Raw genomic sequence first — 16,671 nt, 5'->3', positions numbered from 1 at the left:
TTTTTTTCTGGCCATTCAACATGCAGGATCTTAGTTCCCTTGACCAGGGATCGAACCCATGCCCCCTGTATTGGAAGCGCAATTGGTCTTAACCACTGGACCACCAGGGAAGTCCCTTATTCTTGATACTTCTAACAGCAGATGTGGTGGGTGGGGGAGGTTTCCCACATCAAGTAATTCTCCAAATTCTCAATGGACATTGACTGGGTGTCCTACAAATTTAACTCCATTTGGACACTATCTACCAGGACATAGCAACAGATACCAAAGGTTAAGGTTTCCCCCACTTCAAATGCCAATCACATATCCAGGTTGTTACCTGTGCTTCTGATTGACCAGTCATAAACTGGGGTTCTCATGATCCCCTTCTCAGACTCGATAATTTGCTAGAACAGCTCACAGAACTCAGGGAAACATGTATTTGCATTTACTGATTTATTACAAAACGATACAACTCAGGAACAGTCAGGTGGAAGAGAAGCATAGGGTAAGGTATGGAAGGGGCCAGAGGTTCCATGCTCTCTCCAGGTGAGCCAGCCTCCCAGTACCTCCACCAGTTGACCAATCAGGAGCTGGTTTAAGAGGTTGTGTAGAGCTTAATCTACAGCACCCACACACCCCCTTCCCACAAGCAGTGAGAGGGAATTAAATTTCCAATCCTCTAATCACTCCATCTTTCCGATGACCAGCCCCACGCTAAGTCACCATTTGCATAAATTTAGGTGTGTTCAAAAGGGGATCCTTATGAACAAAAAGTCACTCTTATCACTCAGGAAATTTAGCTCTGCCAGAAAGCAGAGACTAGGACCAAATATATTTATTATGCCGCTTTATAAACTAAATATTTATAATAAACAAGTCAATGAAAGAATGGGGTGGGAACTCTGCCCCAAGACTCAGATTATATGCAAAATCTCACATGTGCCCTTGTGAAAATTCATCGAATGATTCGCCGCACACTTATGTGTGTGCTTTTAAATGTATTTATGAAAAAATCTGTGTGGGGCTTCCCTGGTGGCGCAGTGGTTGAGAGTCCGCCTGCCGATGCAGGGGACACGGGTTCGTGCCCCGGTCCGGGAAGATCCCACATGCTGCGGAGCGGCTGGGCGTCCGGAGCCTGTACTCCGCAACGGGAGAGGACACAACGGTGAGAGGCCCGCGTACCGATAAATAAATAAATAAATAAATAAATAAATAAATAAATAAATAAATAATCTGTGCGAGTGAATAATGTTACTTGGGGAGGTGGGGGAGTCCACAGCTCTCCTTAGATTCTCATCAGAGTCCAAGAACCAAAGAAAGGTTGTGAGGTACAGGTACAGTGAGAGACTAGCAGAGTTTAGGCACAAACGTTCCTTGCATAAACGTGAGTACACAAGGAAAGCAAAAAGGTGTTAGCTGCTCCGGAGCTCGACAAGGAGGAGGGAAGGAGGCATGGTGGGGAGGACCAAGAGGGAGAGGGTCTGGCACTCACGCCCGCTTCTTGAGGTGGTGCCTCGTGATCAGCCCTTCGTCTATCACAGCCCCGACCACCTGGTGCTTCAGTCGCCGCTCCCGGTTCAACACCCGCCGTCGCTTGAACAGCTTCTTCTTCAGCTCCTAAGGGGGAGGAAGATGCTTAATCAGAGGGGTGCCGTGCACCGCGACCCGGGACCCCGCACCCGGCGACACTGGCCCATCGAGTCCATCTCGGGCGAGGGTAAAGGCTCCAGGACGCTTGGGAAACAGGGTCGGGCTCCCACACAGTCACCGTTCGCGGCCGGTTGATCTTCCCCCCCGGAGCACCCATTGCTGCGTAGCGAAACCAGCTCAGGGTCCAGCGTTTCAGCTCTGCGCAGGGTCCGTGTGCGCCCCACCCCTCAGCCCTCCGTTAGCCAATCGCAGCTGGGGGGGGGGCGGGTCCTGGAGCTATATAAAGGAGCCCGGGCGGCTCCTTGGCCTCTCCGAGGACAGCGACTGAGTGAGTGTCGGTTCTAGTGTTTTCGCCGGCTGGCCGTGCGGGGTTTCTGGGTGGGGCCTGTTGACCCTCCTTTTCTTGGCGGGGATCGGGCGTGCGGTCCCGGTCCGCGTAATGTACGGAGGTAGAGGGAAAGGGCTCCGGCCCCCTCGGCGTCATGTCTTCGGTACCGGCGGCTTCCATTCCGCGGGTTCTATCCTCAAGCGCCGGGACACAGGGCTCCAAGGAGCAGGGCAGAACCGAGGTTCAGCAGACTCCTCCCCGGGGTGCTCACACCTTCTCCTTTGATTTCAGGTCTGTGGAGCCGCCCCAGGAGCCGGAGCTTTCGCATCCCCTCCTCTTCCACTTCCCGTTGCAAACAATAAAAGCCGTTCGTACCGTAGTAAGTTTGTCTCCGCGTTCCTTTTCTCCGAGGCTGCAGAGTTAGGGAGGCTGTACGCGTGATTCCTCACAGCGTATTTTGCAAATCTTCCCTTGGACCTCAGGCCCCTGCCGGAGTACGGGCGACATTTTCGCAGAAGTTTCTCTGGCCGACCTTGCCGTCACTTCCGGATGGCAGCCCTGCGCCGAACCCTCCACCTGGCGAGCCTGGCGGCGGGGGTGCGTCGCGCCGTGGCGGGTAGGGAAGGTGGACAGAGGGAGGGCAAGTTGGGTTCTTCGTTACACAGGAGTCTAGTCCCTGAAATTGTGCCGCTTAAAGCCCCAGGCCACATTGGTGCGGGTTTTGTCGCGTTTAGCTAGAACTGGGCGCTGGGTGACGCAAGTCCTCCACTCGTCCACAGGCTCCCTGGCTGGTAGCTGCCTGGCGTACCGCCGCCTCTGGGATAAGCTCCCCGCCCAGCCCCGTCAGGGCAGCGCGGGCACCTTCGACTGGTTCTTTGGATACGAGGAAGCCCAGGGGCTCCTACTGCCGCTACTGCAGGAGGCACCGGCTGCCTGTCCACCGCGGGTGTTGGACGTGGGCTGTGGGACCTCCAGCTTGTGTACGGGCCTCTATACCAAATGCCCGCACCCAGTGGGCGTGTTGGGGGTGGACTTCTCTCCTGTGGCTGTGGCCCACATGAACAGCCTCCTGGAAGGTGGCCAAGGCCAAACACCCCTGTGCCCGGGGCACCCTGCCTCACGCCTCCACTTTATGCAAGCTAATGCCCTCAACCTGCAGCCAGTGGCTTCCTCAGGCTCTTTCCATCTAGTGCTAGACAAGGGTACCTGGGATGCTGTTGCCCAGGCTGGTCTGCCTGGGGCTTACCAGCTGCTGTCAGAGTGCCTGAGGGTCCTAAGCCCCGGGGGGACCCTGATTCAGTTCTCAGATGAGGACCCTGATGTGCGGCTGCCCTGCCTGGAGCAAGGGTCCCAAGGCTGCACTGTGTGTGTGCAGGAGCTGGGCCCTTTCGGGGGCATCACCTACTTTGCTTACTTGGTTCAAGGCTCCAATTAAAGACTTTTAAAACCTGACCCTAGTGTTTCTGTTGGGTGAGGAGTTGGAGAAAGCTTTTGTCTTGGCAAGATGACTGGAAAATGAGAATTTGGATCCGGGCTTTCATATATATGAGCTGTGTGCACACAGTATTGAATATTTCTGTGCCCCAGTTAACTCATCTGCAAGGTTGGAATAATACCTGGAGTTATGTGGATTCCATACAACAACAGGGGAAACACTTAGCAGTGCCAGGCACAAGATGAGGGCTGAATAAAGAAGGTACAAGTGGGTCATTCCCCATCCCAGTTAACCGAACTCCTAAAAGCACAGATAGGAATTCTTAATCCAAATTCCTTGGATATGACTTGTGTGTGACCCAGGGGCCTAACCTGTAAGCCTTCATTTTTCTCAGCTTGTAAAAGGGGAAGATTGTGAAAGGATAGGTAGAAGGGCTTCATAAACCTAGGTATAATGTTTGAGGGAGAGTGATACTTACCCTCAAAGCTCCTGGGAGGCAGGAAATGGGAATATTCCACAAAGCAGCTTCTGCACACATGGGAACCTGATGCCGAGTCCCAGAGAGGACAGGGATTGGGGGCTTCCTGACAAGCTGTCTCCTCTGGAATCCAGTAGGCATCTTGATCTACCTGTTCCTGCCCCCAGCTGAGTTCCGGGTTAAAGGTTCTTAAGGGAGATTTGGGGTCCAGTGAGCTCCAAGTCCAGCCTGGGGGGTGGGAGGGGGGCAGTTAAAGAGCCCATTAACAGTGAAAAATATACCTGATATATTACTGGATTTTTTTTAAAGATAAATTCATGTAATTCCTTTTGCTTATAAAAATAATACAGCAATTATAATGAAGAGCCTAACTTAACAGCTTCAGTTTCCTCATGAGGGAGAAAGTATCCTTCCTCACTGGGTCCTGAAAAATATATGTAAAAGCGTTCAGCACAGTGCCTGGCATATAGTAAAAGTAGCTTCTGTAACAGTATATAGACATGAAGAAAAATCTGGAGGAGAAGGCATCCAAAATGTTAATCTCTGGGTAGTCGGATTTGGGGTGATTTTATTCTTTCCCCCATGACAAAAATATCTTAAAGTATTAAAAATACATATTAAAAGGTGTCACCTGACATCACAACTGCCGTTTAAAGTTTCCCACCTTGACTTTTATCTCCCACCTCTACATTTTTCTTCACTGTTTACTGAGCACCTACTGTGTGCTGCTTAATGCAAGAGACACAACTAAGTTGTCCTGCTTAGACCATCCCATTCACAACAGCCTCATTCGAACCAGCCACCTCCCTCACCTGGTTCTTCACTTTGGTCCTGGAAGACCTCAACGTCCTCTTCCTCATCATCAGTGAGCAGCTGCAGCTCCTTGTGTGGCCACCGGAGCTCCCCACTCTCTTCACTCGCTTCAGCCTCAGCGGCTTCCACCACGATGGAGGGGAGGCGGGTCTTTTGACAGACAACCTGGATGGGCACAGCAGGGGGCTTGGGCCAAATTAGAATGAGCCAACAGCAAGGCACAAGGTGCGGAAGTACTAACCTGAACATCCTGGTGACCTTCAACCTGGTCAATTTCTCCTCTGTCTTCCCAGAGAGGGTTGGTGAGTCTAGGACTTTCTGGTTGCTGGGAGGAGCCTGGGCCATCTCTAGGCCAAGGCCCATCCTCGCTGCTCCCTGGCACAAGGGCCATGCGTGCTGATTCTTGGAGTGCAGGGTGGTTGAACTCAGTGGAGTATCCCTGCCCAGAGCACCCCACAGACTGTTCCTTTAATCTGCTTTGGAGCCTGGCCCCTTTATCACTTCTGAGGAGAAGAGGCTGACATGCAAGGAGATTATGGGCCTTTCAGGGGAGGGGACAATCCCAAGAGGTGGAATAGGGGCTTTATTTCTACTCACTCCCTGGTGACACTGGGAAAGGCAGAAGTAGGAGTTAACGAGGGCATCTGGATTAAAGCCCTGTGAGTGAAGAGCTTTGATAACAAACTTGGAATTTCCTGGTTCTTACTGGGTCTCCCACATTGACATGTTTCTTTGTATCTTATTTAATGAATATTTTTATGGTGTATGCTATTTGCCAGGAACTGTTTTAAATGCTTTTCGTATAAACTTATTTAATTATCCTAAAACTATGAGATAAATACTGTTATTAGCCTCATTTTCCGATGCAGAAACCGAGAAACAAAGAACTTAAACGATTTGCCCGGGGTCACACAACTAAGAGGTGTTTTCTTCTCCAAACTAGAATTCGGTATGTTACACAAAATCCATGGTTTAAAAAAAAAACAAAACAAGGTTATATACCGTGAAGAGAAAGGTAACGTTTACTTTCAACAAGTAAAATAAAAAGAAAACATAAATATACCGTTCTCCCCACCCGGTACACTTGGCTTTGAGTTTTTGTTCAGGAGTTGAAGGGATTGAAGGCAGTCAATAGATTGATGTTTATAAGTATCTGAATGTCCTTAGGTACTGTATTGGAAAAGCACAGAGCGCAGCCTTGACCCTCTATTGATCAGGACGTTCCGGAGCTGGGCAATTGTAAAGCTCACAGCAACAATGAAGACACTTACTCTCCCCTTAGCAATCCTCCTCGGGATTTCATGACAAGGGGCCCCACGCTCGGCCCTGGGTGCCAACACCTCTTGACGTGGTCAACCTCCCCAGCTAAACCTAGTCTTAACACCCAGGCGCTCTAGCTTCGAAACGTTTCTCTGGCCAGGCCCTCTCTAGCCGGCCCCGTCTCTATGGTTTCCTGTGTGAGGCGTTCTAGCCTGCGCAGATTGAGACGTCGCGGCGGCCTTGCTAGGCTACTGGAGGCTCCGGAGTGCGTCTCGCTGGTCGCGCGGTCGGCCATGGGGACCCTGCGCAAAGCGCTGATCGCGGGCGCAGTGCTGGGCGTGGGGGCTGGCGTGGGCACCGGGCTCTTTGTCCTCGTGACCCCGGGAGAGCGGCAGAAGCAGGCAACGCTAAAGGTGTGAGCAGCTGGGAGGCCGAGGTGGGGCGAGCGGGCGGAGAACCGCAGGCTGCTAGCCCGGACTACGAACCTCCCTTTCTGCCCGCAGGAGATGCCGGAGCAGGACCCGCAGCGCAGGGACGAGGTGGCCAGGACCAAAGAGCTACTTCTGGCCACTCTGCAGGAGGCCGCGGCCACGCAGGAGAACGTCGCCTGGAGAAAGAACTGGATGAGTGGCGGCGGCGGGAAGTCAGCCTGAGGCCAGACCTGCCCCCGTGCGCGCCGGGACCTCCGCTGCAGCGCAGGAGCCCGAGCCGGCCTTACTCGTCTGTGGGCCGGCGGGGAGTCCAGACACGCGCAGACCTCTTCGGGACCTGGGGAGCTGCCGCCGGGTGAGCACGTTCCCCCCCCAAACAATGCACTGACTGTGTTTTAACGTCCACGCCTTGGGCCAGGGCATCTGATGTGGCTAACTGAAGGAACCAATAAATCATGTTCCTCCATCCAGAGAGAGAGCACTGCGGCTGGACGCCCATAAAATCCTAGAGTGTTATGGGGGTCAGTGCTGCGGGCGGGCTTGAGTGCAGCTCTCGCCTGCCCCGCCCTTCATGTGACGCTGAAGCCCTATAGGCAGAGCGACCACGTTTTCAGAACACACGTCAGGTCACGTGGTTTGGTAAGTGTACTTTCGGGGATAACCAAGTGATGTTCTTGAAATCGTTATCCTGGAAACTTGTGCAGTAAATACCCATAGAGGACACTCTGGGTGCCTGTCCTTCGAATGAGGTTGGAGAGGGGCTTCTAGCAATTAACATGTGCCATAATGCCTTCTGTGACCTTAATTCGTGGTAGGAGCGGTCAAAGGGCTGTGCTTTGAGTCAGATCTTGTTTCAACTCCTCCATGTTTTTAACCTCTGAGCCTTAGTCCTGTTCCATAAAAGGTGATAATGGGGACTTTCCTGGTGGTCCAGTGGCTAAGACTCCGTGCTCCCAATGCAGAGGGCCCTGGTTCGATCCCTGGTCAGGGAACTAGATCCCAGGTACTGCAACAAGAGTTCGCATGCCGCAACTAAGAGATCCCACATGTTGCAACGAAGATCCAGAGTGCTGCAACTAAGACCTGGTGCAGATAAATACATAAATAAATAAATGGTGACAATTATCTTGAGAGTTGTAAAACGGTGAACTTAGGAATGTAAAGTGCAGTGCCAGGCACAGGGCAGCCTCTCACTAAATGCACTGGGGTTTTCCTCCCACAAGGTTTTCACTGTAGTGGCTTTCAATTTCTGAATCCGTCACAGGGTCCATTGCCGATGCCACTGATGGGATGAGATAAAGCTATCAGTGGGGTGGCCGCCCTACAGCGAAATCAACCATTTCACTCCCCTTTTGTCTATTTTATGTCCTGTGGTTCCAAACAAGATTGCAATTGATGGGGGATGGGGGGGCCTGCTTGTATTAAATAAAGCCGGAACACACTAAATAAAGCTTGGTAACACTGAGGTGTAAACCCAGGTATGAGCATTGGTGCAGTTTTCAGCTACTAGACGGTGAAGTCGTAAGCTGAGCACATTTGTCATGTGCGACCTTTACAGTTTACTTGTGGCCTCTTTCCTAGTCGGGGTATGAGAGGAGGGAGGTCAGCAGCTGTCCGAGGGAGCACGAGGACGAGGTGAGCAGCAGCAGCGCAAGGGGAGCTTGGCAGTTCAGAGCCTGAGCCCTAGAGTCACGCTCCCCAGAGATGTGTCCAGGTTCTGCTACTTGCTAGCTGTGTCAGTTTGGACAAGTCATGTGCTTTGGTGTCCCAGTCTCTAAAATGGGATCATTGTACCTACAGCTAGATAATACTGCCTTCATATCTCAGTTAATACATACAAAGCACTTAAAACTGTGTGGCGTATATTAAGTACTCAATGCTTTTTAGTGCAGAAGAGATGCAGTTGTGAAGGTCACACTATGGCTCCTCTCACTGTGAATGGCCACTTTTTTTTTTTGCGGTACGCGGGCCTCTCACTGTTGTGGCCTCTCCCGTTGCGGAGCACAGGCTCTGGACGCGCAGGCTCAGTGGCCATGGCTCACGGGCCCAGCCGCTCTGCAGCATGTGGGATCTTCCCGGACCGGGCCATGAACCCGTGTGCCCTGCATCGGCAGGCGGACTCTCAACCACTGCGCCACCAGGGAAGCCCGAATGGCCACATTTTAAAAACTACCCTTCTAGTAGCTAATACTTAATTGGGGACTTAACAGGTGCCAGGCACGGTGCCAAAGCACCTTACATCAGCATTATGTAAGCCCCCACAACCCCAATTAACAGGCACTATTATCCCTGTTTACTAAAGAAGAAACTAGGCTTAATTAAAGAAGTCAAGGCACATAGCTACTAAGGATTTCAGGCTTAGGTACTGCCTTACCCATAGGAGCAAAAGATGCTATCCAACGTACACCCCACACTCCAGCACCTCTCCCCTTCAACCTCCCAAGCAACTCATCAGACCCAGAGATTAGAAACAAGTCTCCCGTGGAAATTTAAGAGGAAGCATAGGGTCTGTTCTAAAAGCCTTCCTTTTGTCCCTCCCGGCCATTCAGGAAGGAGTCAGTCACATACAGAACTCAGAGGGTCTATTTATTAGGAAGGTAATGTCAGTGCTTTATCAAAGATGAAGAGAGGTCAGAGAAGGACGGTGGGATAAAGGCCTCTCAGCCGGGACATTTCTTGGCCACAATGAGGACAGCAGAAGGCACAAGTCCTGAAGACGGAACGAAACAGGTTTGAACCAAAAGATCTGCTTTTTGCCCACCCTCCCCGCCCCCCGAAATTCCTGGCCTCACACTATATCCACAAAGTCCCTTCTTTGCACCCCTTCCTTTCTCAGGCATGTCCCCTATCCCCCTCCTGGTTTCAGGTCCCACGTGTCCTACCCAGCTCCTGCAGAGGCCGCTCCATGTCAGCCTCTGAGAAGGCCCGCCGGGGGAAGCCACTAAGCAACTGCACAGGATCCTGGCCCCCTCCTAGCTCCTCCCCACGGTGGAGCTCCACATAGAGCCTCACAGCTGCCAGCTGTTCCCGTGCCCGGAATGTCTGGGTCAGTGAGCTCCCATCTGGCAGCCTGACCTGGAAGGCAAGACAGAAATACAGAATTGTGAGTGTCAAAACTGAGTGAAGTGCCCAGGTAAGGAAAAGGAAAAGAGCAAAGTTGGCTTTTCCTTCCTCTTAGAGAGACTGAACCAGCATAATTACTATTTAAAGCAGCTAATGAACAACCACTTAGGCTTGGCTTTACTGAACACTGAAAAGAGAGGCTCCTAGCTCCCTCACAATTTAAGGAAAACAAAGACAAGATTACACAAAATATCTGGATAGGTACCACATCGTGCAAATAGCTGTATAATAAGCCAAATGAAAATACGATGAACAAGAAGTTAACTGCTGAATATGAAAGAGAGATAGATTTATATAAGACTGGGGCAAGTAAAATTTGATATCTTTCCTAAGAGCAGAGGAGGTAGGATTTCAAAAGTCATTTACAAAGACGGGAGAGGTTTGGCAAAGGGAACGTAACTGAAAAAAGCTCTGGGCTGGGCTGGGTGCCTTACAAGCCAACAAAGGGTCCCAGGAGCAAGACAGGAATCGGAATCAGTACCTGTATGCGACACTGGTCATACTCTCGCTTCGTGGGAGGCTCCTTGCCAGGAGAGGAGGGAACGGGGCCTGGCTCTGTTGTTGGTGGGCATGGCTGAGAACCCCCATGACCACCATACTGGAGGACAAAGTTAAACAATCAGGCACTAAGCCCAACCCTTCCCTCTGAAGCTAGAAAAGGGGATTTACTAGTCCCCCTACTTCATGACCCTCAGTATGTACCCAATCACCTACCTTCTTGGCTCTCTCTGCTTTGTCCCTTTCGATCTTTTCTCGGACTCTTTGTCTGGAATGCAGACAGAACGAAAGTAGGTCAGACACTGACAATGCAAATCTTGATTCCTTTCTCATCTCTTAGCCAACACCCCCAGCACCCAGACCTGGCTGCTAACTCTTCAGCCTTTTCCCTCCTCCGCTCCTCAGCAGCCCGGCGCATCTCATCTTCCTGTAGCCGCTGTCGGGCAGCTGACAACTCTTGCCCTTGTCTCCTGCGCTGCCGTTCCCGTTCCAGTGCCTCCCGCTCCTCTCTTTCTTCACGCTCCCGTTGCTTTTGGGCCACCAGCTCCAACATCCTGTATTGCAGAGGAAAGAGTTCAAGAGAAATGGACATAAATTGGGAGGGTGTGTTTATTAACAAGGGATTCAGAAAACAGAATCCGGGAACCCAGTCCCAAACACCTCTGGGGAGAGGTGGAGGAGGAGCCTCAGAAACGTGAGCTCGTTCTTCATACCTCTTAGTCTGTTCCTGTCTTTCCTCTTCAGTCAAAACGGGTTTGCTTTCTCCCACAACAGACTCAGGTCCTACAAACAAGCAATCAGTATTATCACCCGGTCGTCCTCCTCCTCAGGCCCTCCTGAATAATCACACTGGGTCCCTCCAGCAGGACTTTCAGGGCCACCTTGCTCAGTGGGTGTGGGTTCCCGTCCCAGGATATGTCCAAGGGGGGTCGCTAGTGGCTCGTCCACGTCTGGGTCGTCTTCATGCTCCATCAACCTGGCAGGGAAAGTCGGGAGGGAGGTTAATGTTCAGGCTGCGCCTCGTAGGAGTCCCCAGTCACCTGCTACCCGGTCTGAGCGCTCACCAGTCCATCGCAGCCTCGATGCCCTGGTTCCCTGTGAGGGCCAGAGCCTTCTCCCTGGGGGCAGAAACACCGTGAATAGCGCCCACGAGCCATGGCGATGGTCGGGCTGGGGCGTAGAGCCTGAGGCCAGGCTGGGGTAAAGGCCTGGACAGGTCGGCGACCCCCGCGGACGGGTGTTAGGGGGCTCCCTTACGCGCGTCCCCTGGGGAAGCCCATCTCGATGAGACTCTCCAGAGCCGTCAGCTCCGCCATGACGCCGCCACCACCGCTTCCGCGGGGACCTGGAGGGGACGAGAAGGCCGGAGAGGGTCAGCGCGGGGCGTCCCCCGCCGGCGCGGAAACCCGCCCCCTACGGCCCCAGCTGGACGCTCGCTCACTCACTGGCTCCGGACCGGCCCTGGACACCGACGAGAAGAAAGCCTAGAGGAAGCGGAAGTGCCCGAATCTGTTTGGGTCACGTGGAGGCGGTCGTGGATGGGTGCCGCAGAGAGCCAGAAAACACAGGCCTGGCCCGGCTGCCAGGACCTGGTGCTGAAGGGACAGGCGGGGCGTAGGAGTAGCGGCCCGGGAGGCAGCTCACACTCCCCCGCCCAAGCCCGGGTGCCCCGCAGCGGTGTAGAAGGGCGATGCCGCCCTGAAACCCTTGGGCGAATCAAGACAGCTCTCGATATGGCCCCTTAGCGCAACCGGTTGGAAAATTATTTAGCAGTGTTTATCAGGAGCCATAGAAATGTGCACACCCTTTGACCTGCTCATCCTCTCCGGCAATTGAGCTGTCCTCCGCGCTACTGCCAAAGGGATCTTTGCAAAACACAATAACTGATCCTGTCATCAGCTCCCTGATTAAGATTTCTCCATGACACCTCAGTCACCTAGGACGAAACTTAAATGCTGGTAGTCTGGCTTCCTCCTACCCTTTCTTTCGTTGATGTCCCATCTGTAAAGTGAGGATAACAATAGCACCAACCTTAGGTGCCTGGCAAGACTATACTGTGTAAATGTTGGTAGTTGGTGCGGGGTTCATCTCTCACCACTTGAGGGTAACTTGTGCAGATTGCAAAACTCTCCCTCCTCCCGGCCTTTGCACATACCCGTCCCTCTGTGTCTGGGATGTCCTGCCTCTTCTGTGGGCTTGGTTAACTCCCAGTTGTTTTTCCGGACTGGACCCAGCGTTTGCTTTCTTTTTTTTCTTTCCTTTTTTTTTGGCCGCACGCATGTGGGATCTTAGGTCCCCAGGGATCAAACCTGCGCCCCCTGCTGTGGAAGCGCGGAATCTTAACCACTGGACCACCAGGGAAGTCCCTGGGTGTGCTTTCTAAAGGAAGCCTGCCTTGACCACCCCCTCTCCATCTCCCAGCCCCGGTATTTACTCCATTAGCATTTGTCCCCCTGGTGTGTAGTCTTGTTGATTACTTAGCCCGCCGCCACTACCTAGGCTGTTAGGTCCCTTAAGTTAAAGCTCACTTTAAATGTTTTTTAGGAGGCAGAATAATAATAAGTTGCTGATATTGATAATATATGCACTGGAGAATTTTATATGGTTAATTCATATTTAATCATCACAACAATCCATATGATGTAGATACTATTATTAGTCACAGGAAGCAGACACAGAAAGATGAGATAATTTACCGAAGGTCGCAGAGCTAGGATTCAAACCCACGCAGTGTGCGTGCTGGAACTGCTAGGCTGTGCTGCCTCTCTGCGGTGGAATGATCAGCTATGGAGTCGGGCAACTTGCGTCGAGAAGTCCTAACTCACCTCCTTATTTGTACTGAATAGCTTCAAACCATTTAGAACCTCAAACTCCTCATCTGTGAAAAGGTGACACCATCTCTTAGAACGACTGTGATAGAGATTAAGTACGAAAGCATGTAAAGCGCGTCTTTAATAGTAAGACAGTAGGGAAGAAAAAGTACAGGAAAAAAAACAACAAAAAAGTGAGGTAGTAGGCCCTCATTATTTGTAAATGAATAAATGCTGAGAAATACAGGAATCAGATTAAAAAGACAAAGTATTCATGGCAATGTGGTGAGTGTATTCAAAATAACAAATGTGTTCTCAATTTATTCTAGAGTTCCAATAATAGAAGAATGATTAAATTGTACCTCTCTCACCTACTTCCAAGTAAGTACCCTACGGAAGTACACAAACATGTGGGGATACACAAACAAACAAGGCTGTCCATAGCAAACGCTGAAGACAAATGTTCTAACGAAGAGCCAAGGCTATTGCCAGTTAAGGAGCATCCTCCAGTGGAAAGTTATGCCTTTCACATAACTAAGGAGGCTGTGATTTACCAACATGGAACATTGTCCATAATATATTGAATGAAAAAAAAATATTTGCATTGCTTAGAGAAAAATTTGCTCTGCTACAGGCAATTACCTCTTGAGGAGGAGGGGAACTTTCATTTTATCCTCTTCGGTACAGAAATTTGTATGTTACTTTTATAATTTGAGAAAAGGTTATAAGATCAGTAAAAGTGAGGAATAAACTGTGTAGCAACTTCGACTTTTCTACATCCAGTTAATTTAAAAATGAACTCGAGGGCTTCCCTGGTGGCGCAGTGGTTGAGAGTCCGCCTGCCGATGCAGGGGACACGGGTTCGTGCCCTGGTCCGGGAGGATCCCACATGCCGCGGAGCGGCTGGGCCCGTGAGCCATGGCCGCTGAGCCTGCGAGTCCGGAGCCTGTGCTCCGCAACGGGAGAGGCCACAACAGTGAGAGGCCCGCGTACCGCAAAAAATAAATAAATAAATAAATAAACTCGAAAGTATGTATACTACTCCGAAAAATCGGTGTGTGGACGAGGAACTGAAAAGGATCATGAAAGTTGAAAATGTTTTCCTTTTACATCTCCTTTAATGTCGTTACAGTGAATATACAATAAACACAAATGCGGGAGGGGGAATCCTTTGCTATTATTGTATTATTATAATTTTACTAGCAAAACCGCAAGCTTGTCCCAGACAGCAGCTTGGGCAGTCCTTCTCTGCTCCACCCCATGTCAGTCATTTATTTCCACCCGCCTCAGACACAGGCAGATTCTAACTCAGCGGCATCCTCACTATCTAAACAAAAAGGCAGAAGGAGAAGGAGTGGTCTCTAGCCCCAAACTCCCATACCGCAGCAGCTTATTCTCAAAACCCCACGGAAGCCACCCATAGTGGCAGGGCCCTTTTGAGGCTGTACGACAGACGTAGACTAACGGTAGCCAACGGGCCGAATCTGGCCAGGGCCTGACTTGTAAGTCCCAAGAGCTAAGAATGATGTTTACATTTTTAAATGGTTACATGGTTGTGTAAGAACTACATGATATCTTCGATTTTATCCCCTGGAACCACAAAGCCTAAATTATTCTGGTCCCTTAAGAAAAAATTTGCTGACCTCCTCTACTCCTAAACCTAAGCTCGGGGCAGAGTGGAAAGTCTGGGGCCTGAACCGACTCAGTGGGGGCCCAGCGCCCGGCCTTCCATCCCGCCGTCTGTCGGGGGCCGCCACCTCCCCCGGAGCGGCGCCGGTCTTAGCTTGGCCGGAGAGGCCCCCGGGCGGCCTCAGAGTCCCGCGCCGCTCGGGCGGCCTCGGCGGGGACAGCCCCAGCGCTCGCGCAGGCAGAAGTGCCAGACCAGGGCGGAGCAGCTGAGCAGGGCCAGCGCCGAGCCCACGCCCACGGCCCCGTGCAGCAGCGTGAGTGGCCTCGGCAGCACGGTCAGCCGGCCGCAGGGCCCGAAGGCGGGGCCGCCCGCGCCGTCGAGGCCCTCGGCCCCGGGCACGCTGCTCTCCCCGGCCGCGTTGGCGGCCACCACGCAGACGACGTATGCGCCCCCGGGCTTCAGGCCCTTCAGCTCCGCTCGGCGGACCGTCGAGTTGAGGGGGGGCCCCTTCTGCGGAGCCCCGGCGCCTTCCCAAAGCAGCAGCCAGTACTGGTGGACCGGGGAGAAGGGGGCGCACCAGTGCACCACGGCGCGGCCCGCCTCGGCCTCCATGCGCACTTCCCCCAGGCGTGGCGGGTCGGGCGGCTGCGTGGCGCTGGAGAGGCCGGGGCACAGGCACGTCGTCGGGCCGGCCCTCTGCAGCTCCTGGCAGGGCACCTGCAGGTGGCGGCAGCGGTCGTAGTCGCAGGGGACAGCCAGCAGAGGTGTCTCATCTTGCTCCTCTTCTTCCGCGTCTCCCGCCAAGGGCTGCGCTCTGGGAACCAAGGAGAAGGTGACAGCCAGGAGCCACAGAAGGCGGGGATTTCCCGGCATGGGGTCTGGAAGGGAAGGAGGGGGAAGGGTGAAGGCCGGCCAGCCCTCACACCTTGCAGGCCCCCCTCCCTCAACAAAAGCTCTAGAGACAGGGAAACACGACCGAACGGGGACCGAGAGGAGAACAGGAAAGAGGTGGAAATGAGACGATACACCCCTTTGTCATCCAACTTCTGAACAGCCTATGTGCTTGGTTTTGGGCGAAAAAGAATAAAATGTCGTCTGACCCGACAGAGAGAAGTGTGCGACCAGCAATGCGTGAAGCACGAGAAACAGGTGATGAATAAACTGAGTGCTGAGGGGAGAAGAGGAGTAAATGATTTGCGCAGCCTGGGGAAGGAAGGTGGGATAGTTCCCAGCTGCCACCCAGAGAAACCATCTAAGTAAAATAAGTATCAATCAGTCAGTGACACATGCAGAAACCCAGAAAGGAGATGGAGGTGAGAAAGGAGAAGAGATGGGACACAGAGGCCCAGGAACCCTCCCTCCCCACCTATCAGTCCTTGTCCCTGCCTGCCCCCCACCTCCCTGACTCACAAGCAGCGCCTTACCAGTGGGTAGGCCTTGATGCAGTGAGTAGCGGGCCGGGGGTCCTAAGAGGTCCCCAGGAGCACAGGCTGCGCAGTCAGGTTTTCTCAGTGTCTTCAATTTCAATTCTGTTTTGGCTCAAAGCTTTTATACCCCTCAACTGTGATGTCACCACCTGGCCCCCCTTCCCCTGCCCCCCTCCCCAGTGAGTGCCAAGAAGAGGGCTGGTCCCTTCAGAGGGCCTGGGTCACGGGGCCAGGGGTGGGGGAAGCCACATGCAGCGGTTTCAGCTGGAGGCCAGGATGCCTGGGTTCTGAAAGAGCAGTGGAATGTGGAAAGCAGCCAGGAGCTGAGAATCCAAAGGCTGAAGTCATGTGAGGGGGTGAGGAGGGGAACACAAAGGATGGGGCCACCTGGCTGGTATCAGAGAGAAAAACAGCTGTGGACAGCATGGGGCCTGGGCTACAAAATGCTGTTTCAGTAAAAAATCATACCACATCCATGGCAGTCATTTCCTGTCTTCTTCCTCCCAATGGACTGAGAAAGGGAGGGGTACGGAGGCCAGAATGATGTATCCCAGCTTTCCAGACCCGCCCTATGCTATCCCCCTCCCCAGAGGGAGATGAGAGTCACATGGATGGAGTGGGCAGGTTTTCGCTCCTTGGACGTCCTAGGCTGATGAATGGAAACAGCTGTGCCTGAAACAGTCCAGGGTCTGGAGGTCTTCCCCATCGGTAGCCCCTGACAAGACAACCTCCTCCAATCGGGGTGGGGGATGCCTGGGGAACATCACGCTTTCAAATGGCCCTGAATCCAGTTCAGAGTCAGGGAG

The 16,671-nt window shown here is 52.7% G+C and overlaps 5 protein-coding genes and 1 non-coding gene across 10 annotated transcripts in view; 3 read left to right on the top strand and 3 right to left on the bottom strand.

Annotated features, from left to right (window-relative positions):
* Positions 1-5,077, bottom strand: part of LBHD1 (LBH domain containing 1) — a 6,996-nt gene extending 1,919 nt beyond the window's left edge. The window contains exons 1-4 of the mRNA XM_024749350.1: positions 4,928-5,077; positions 4,686-4,851; positions 3,874-4,101; positions 1,475-1,599 (exon numbers count right to left, since the gene is read on the bottom strand). Coding sequence (XP_024605118.1) covers positions 1,475-1,599; positions 3,874-4,101; positions 4,686-4,851; positions 4,928-5,077 — 669 coding nt within the window. The remainder of the gene's footprint in view (positions 1-1,474; positions 1,600-3,873; positions 4,102-4,685; positions 4,852-4,927) is intronic.
* On the top strand, positions 1,887-3,412 carry CSKMT (citrate synthase lysine methyltransferase). 4 transcript variants are annotated; one of them, XM_024749347.1, is made up of 4 exons: positions 1,940-1,960; positions 2,252-2,339; positions 2,443-2,576; positions 2,740-3,406. In XM_024749347.1, exons 3-4 carry the CDS (start codon positions 2,510-2,512, stop codon positions 3,393-3,395), a joined length of 723 nt encoding a protein of 240 aa, XP_024605115.1. In that variant the 5' UTR covers positions 1,940-1,960; positions 2,252-2,339; positions 2,443-2,509; the 3' UTR covers positions 3,396-3,406. The 4 variants fall into 4 exon arrangements, with proteins under 4 accessions (XP_024605114.1, XP_024605115.1, XP_024605116.1 ...); XM_024749346.1 differs by having other exon boundaries at positions 1,887-2,339; positions 2,443-2,557; XM_024749348.1 differs by having other exon boundaries at positions 2,252-2,576.
* Positions 2,026-2,174, top strand: LOC112402553 (small nucleolar RNA SNORA57). Its single transcript, XR_003003727.1, has one exon. It is a non-coding gene; the product is annotated as a small nucleolar RNA SNORA57 (small nucleolar RNA).
* Positions 5,078-5,846: 769 nt separating the features above from the next.
* On the top strand, positions 5,847-7,098 carry UQCC3 (ubiquinol-cytochrome c reductase complex assembly factor 3). Its single transcript, XM_024748972.1, has 2 exons — positions 5,847-6,359; positions 6,450-7,098. Exons 1-2 carry the CDS (start codon positions 6,132-6,134, stop codon positions 6,597-6,599), a joined length of 378 nt encoding a protein of 125 aa, XP_024604740.1. The 5' UTR covers positions 5,847-6,131; the 3' UTR covers positions 6,600-7,098.
* Positions 7,099-8,942: 1,844 nt separating this feature from the next.
* On the bottom strand, positions 8,943-11,576 carry UBXN1 (UBX domain protein 1). Of its 2 annotated transcripts, none has more exons than XM_024749551.1 (10): positions 11,444-11,576; positions 11,256-11,343; positions 11,063-11,116; positions 10,880-10,974; positions 10,712-10,781; positions 10,361-10,552; positions 10,215-10,266; positions 9,982-10,098; positions 9,260-9,452; positions 8,943-9,087 (listed from the first exon to the last, which is right to left on the bottom strand). In XM_024749551.1, exons 2-10 carry the CDS (start codon positions 11,312-11,314, stop codon positions 9,038-9,040), a joined length of 882 nt encoding a protein of 293 aa, XP_024605319.1. In that variant the 5' UTR covers positions 11,315-11,343; positions 11,444-11,576; the 3' UTR covers positions 8,943-9,037. The 2 variants fall into 2 exon arrangements, with proteins under 2 accessions (XP_024605319.1, XP_024605321.1); XM_024749553.1 differs by having other exon boundaries at positions 11,440-11,458.
* Positions 11,577-13,904: 2,328 nt separating this feature from the next.
* LRRN4CL (LRRN4 C-terminal like) lies at positions 13,905-16,537 on the bottom strand. The gene is made up of 2 exons (XM_024748802.1): positions 15,863-16,537; positions 13,905-15,316 (listed from the first exon to the last, which is right to left on the bottom strand). The coding sequence occupies exon 2, from the start codon at positions 15,309-15,311 to the stop codon at positions 14,619-14,621; it is 693 nt and encodes a 230-aa protein (XP_024604570.1). The 5' UTR covers positions 15,312-15,316; positions 15,863-16,537; the 3' UTR covers positions 13,905-14,618.
* Between the last annotated feature and the right edge of the window lie 134 nt (positions 16,538-16,671).

Source organism: Neophocaena asiaeorientalis, unplaced genomic scaffold (assembly GCF_003031525.2).
Source record: "Neophocaena asiaeorientalis asiaeorientalis breed wild unplaced genomic scaffold, Neophocaena_asiaeorientalis_V1.1 scaffold43, whole genome shotgun sequence".
NCBI classification, from domain to species: Eukaryota; Metazoa; Chordata; class Mammalia; order Artiodactyla; family Phocoenidae; genus Neophocaena; species Neophocaena asiaeorientalis.
Note: the sequence above shows the minus strand (reverse complement) of the source record. Positions and strands in the feature narration are given on the sequence as shown.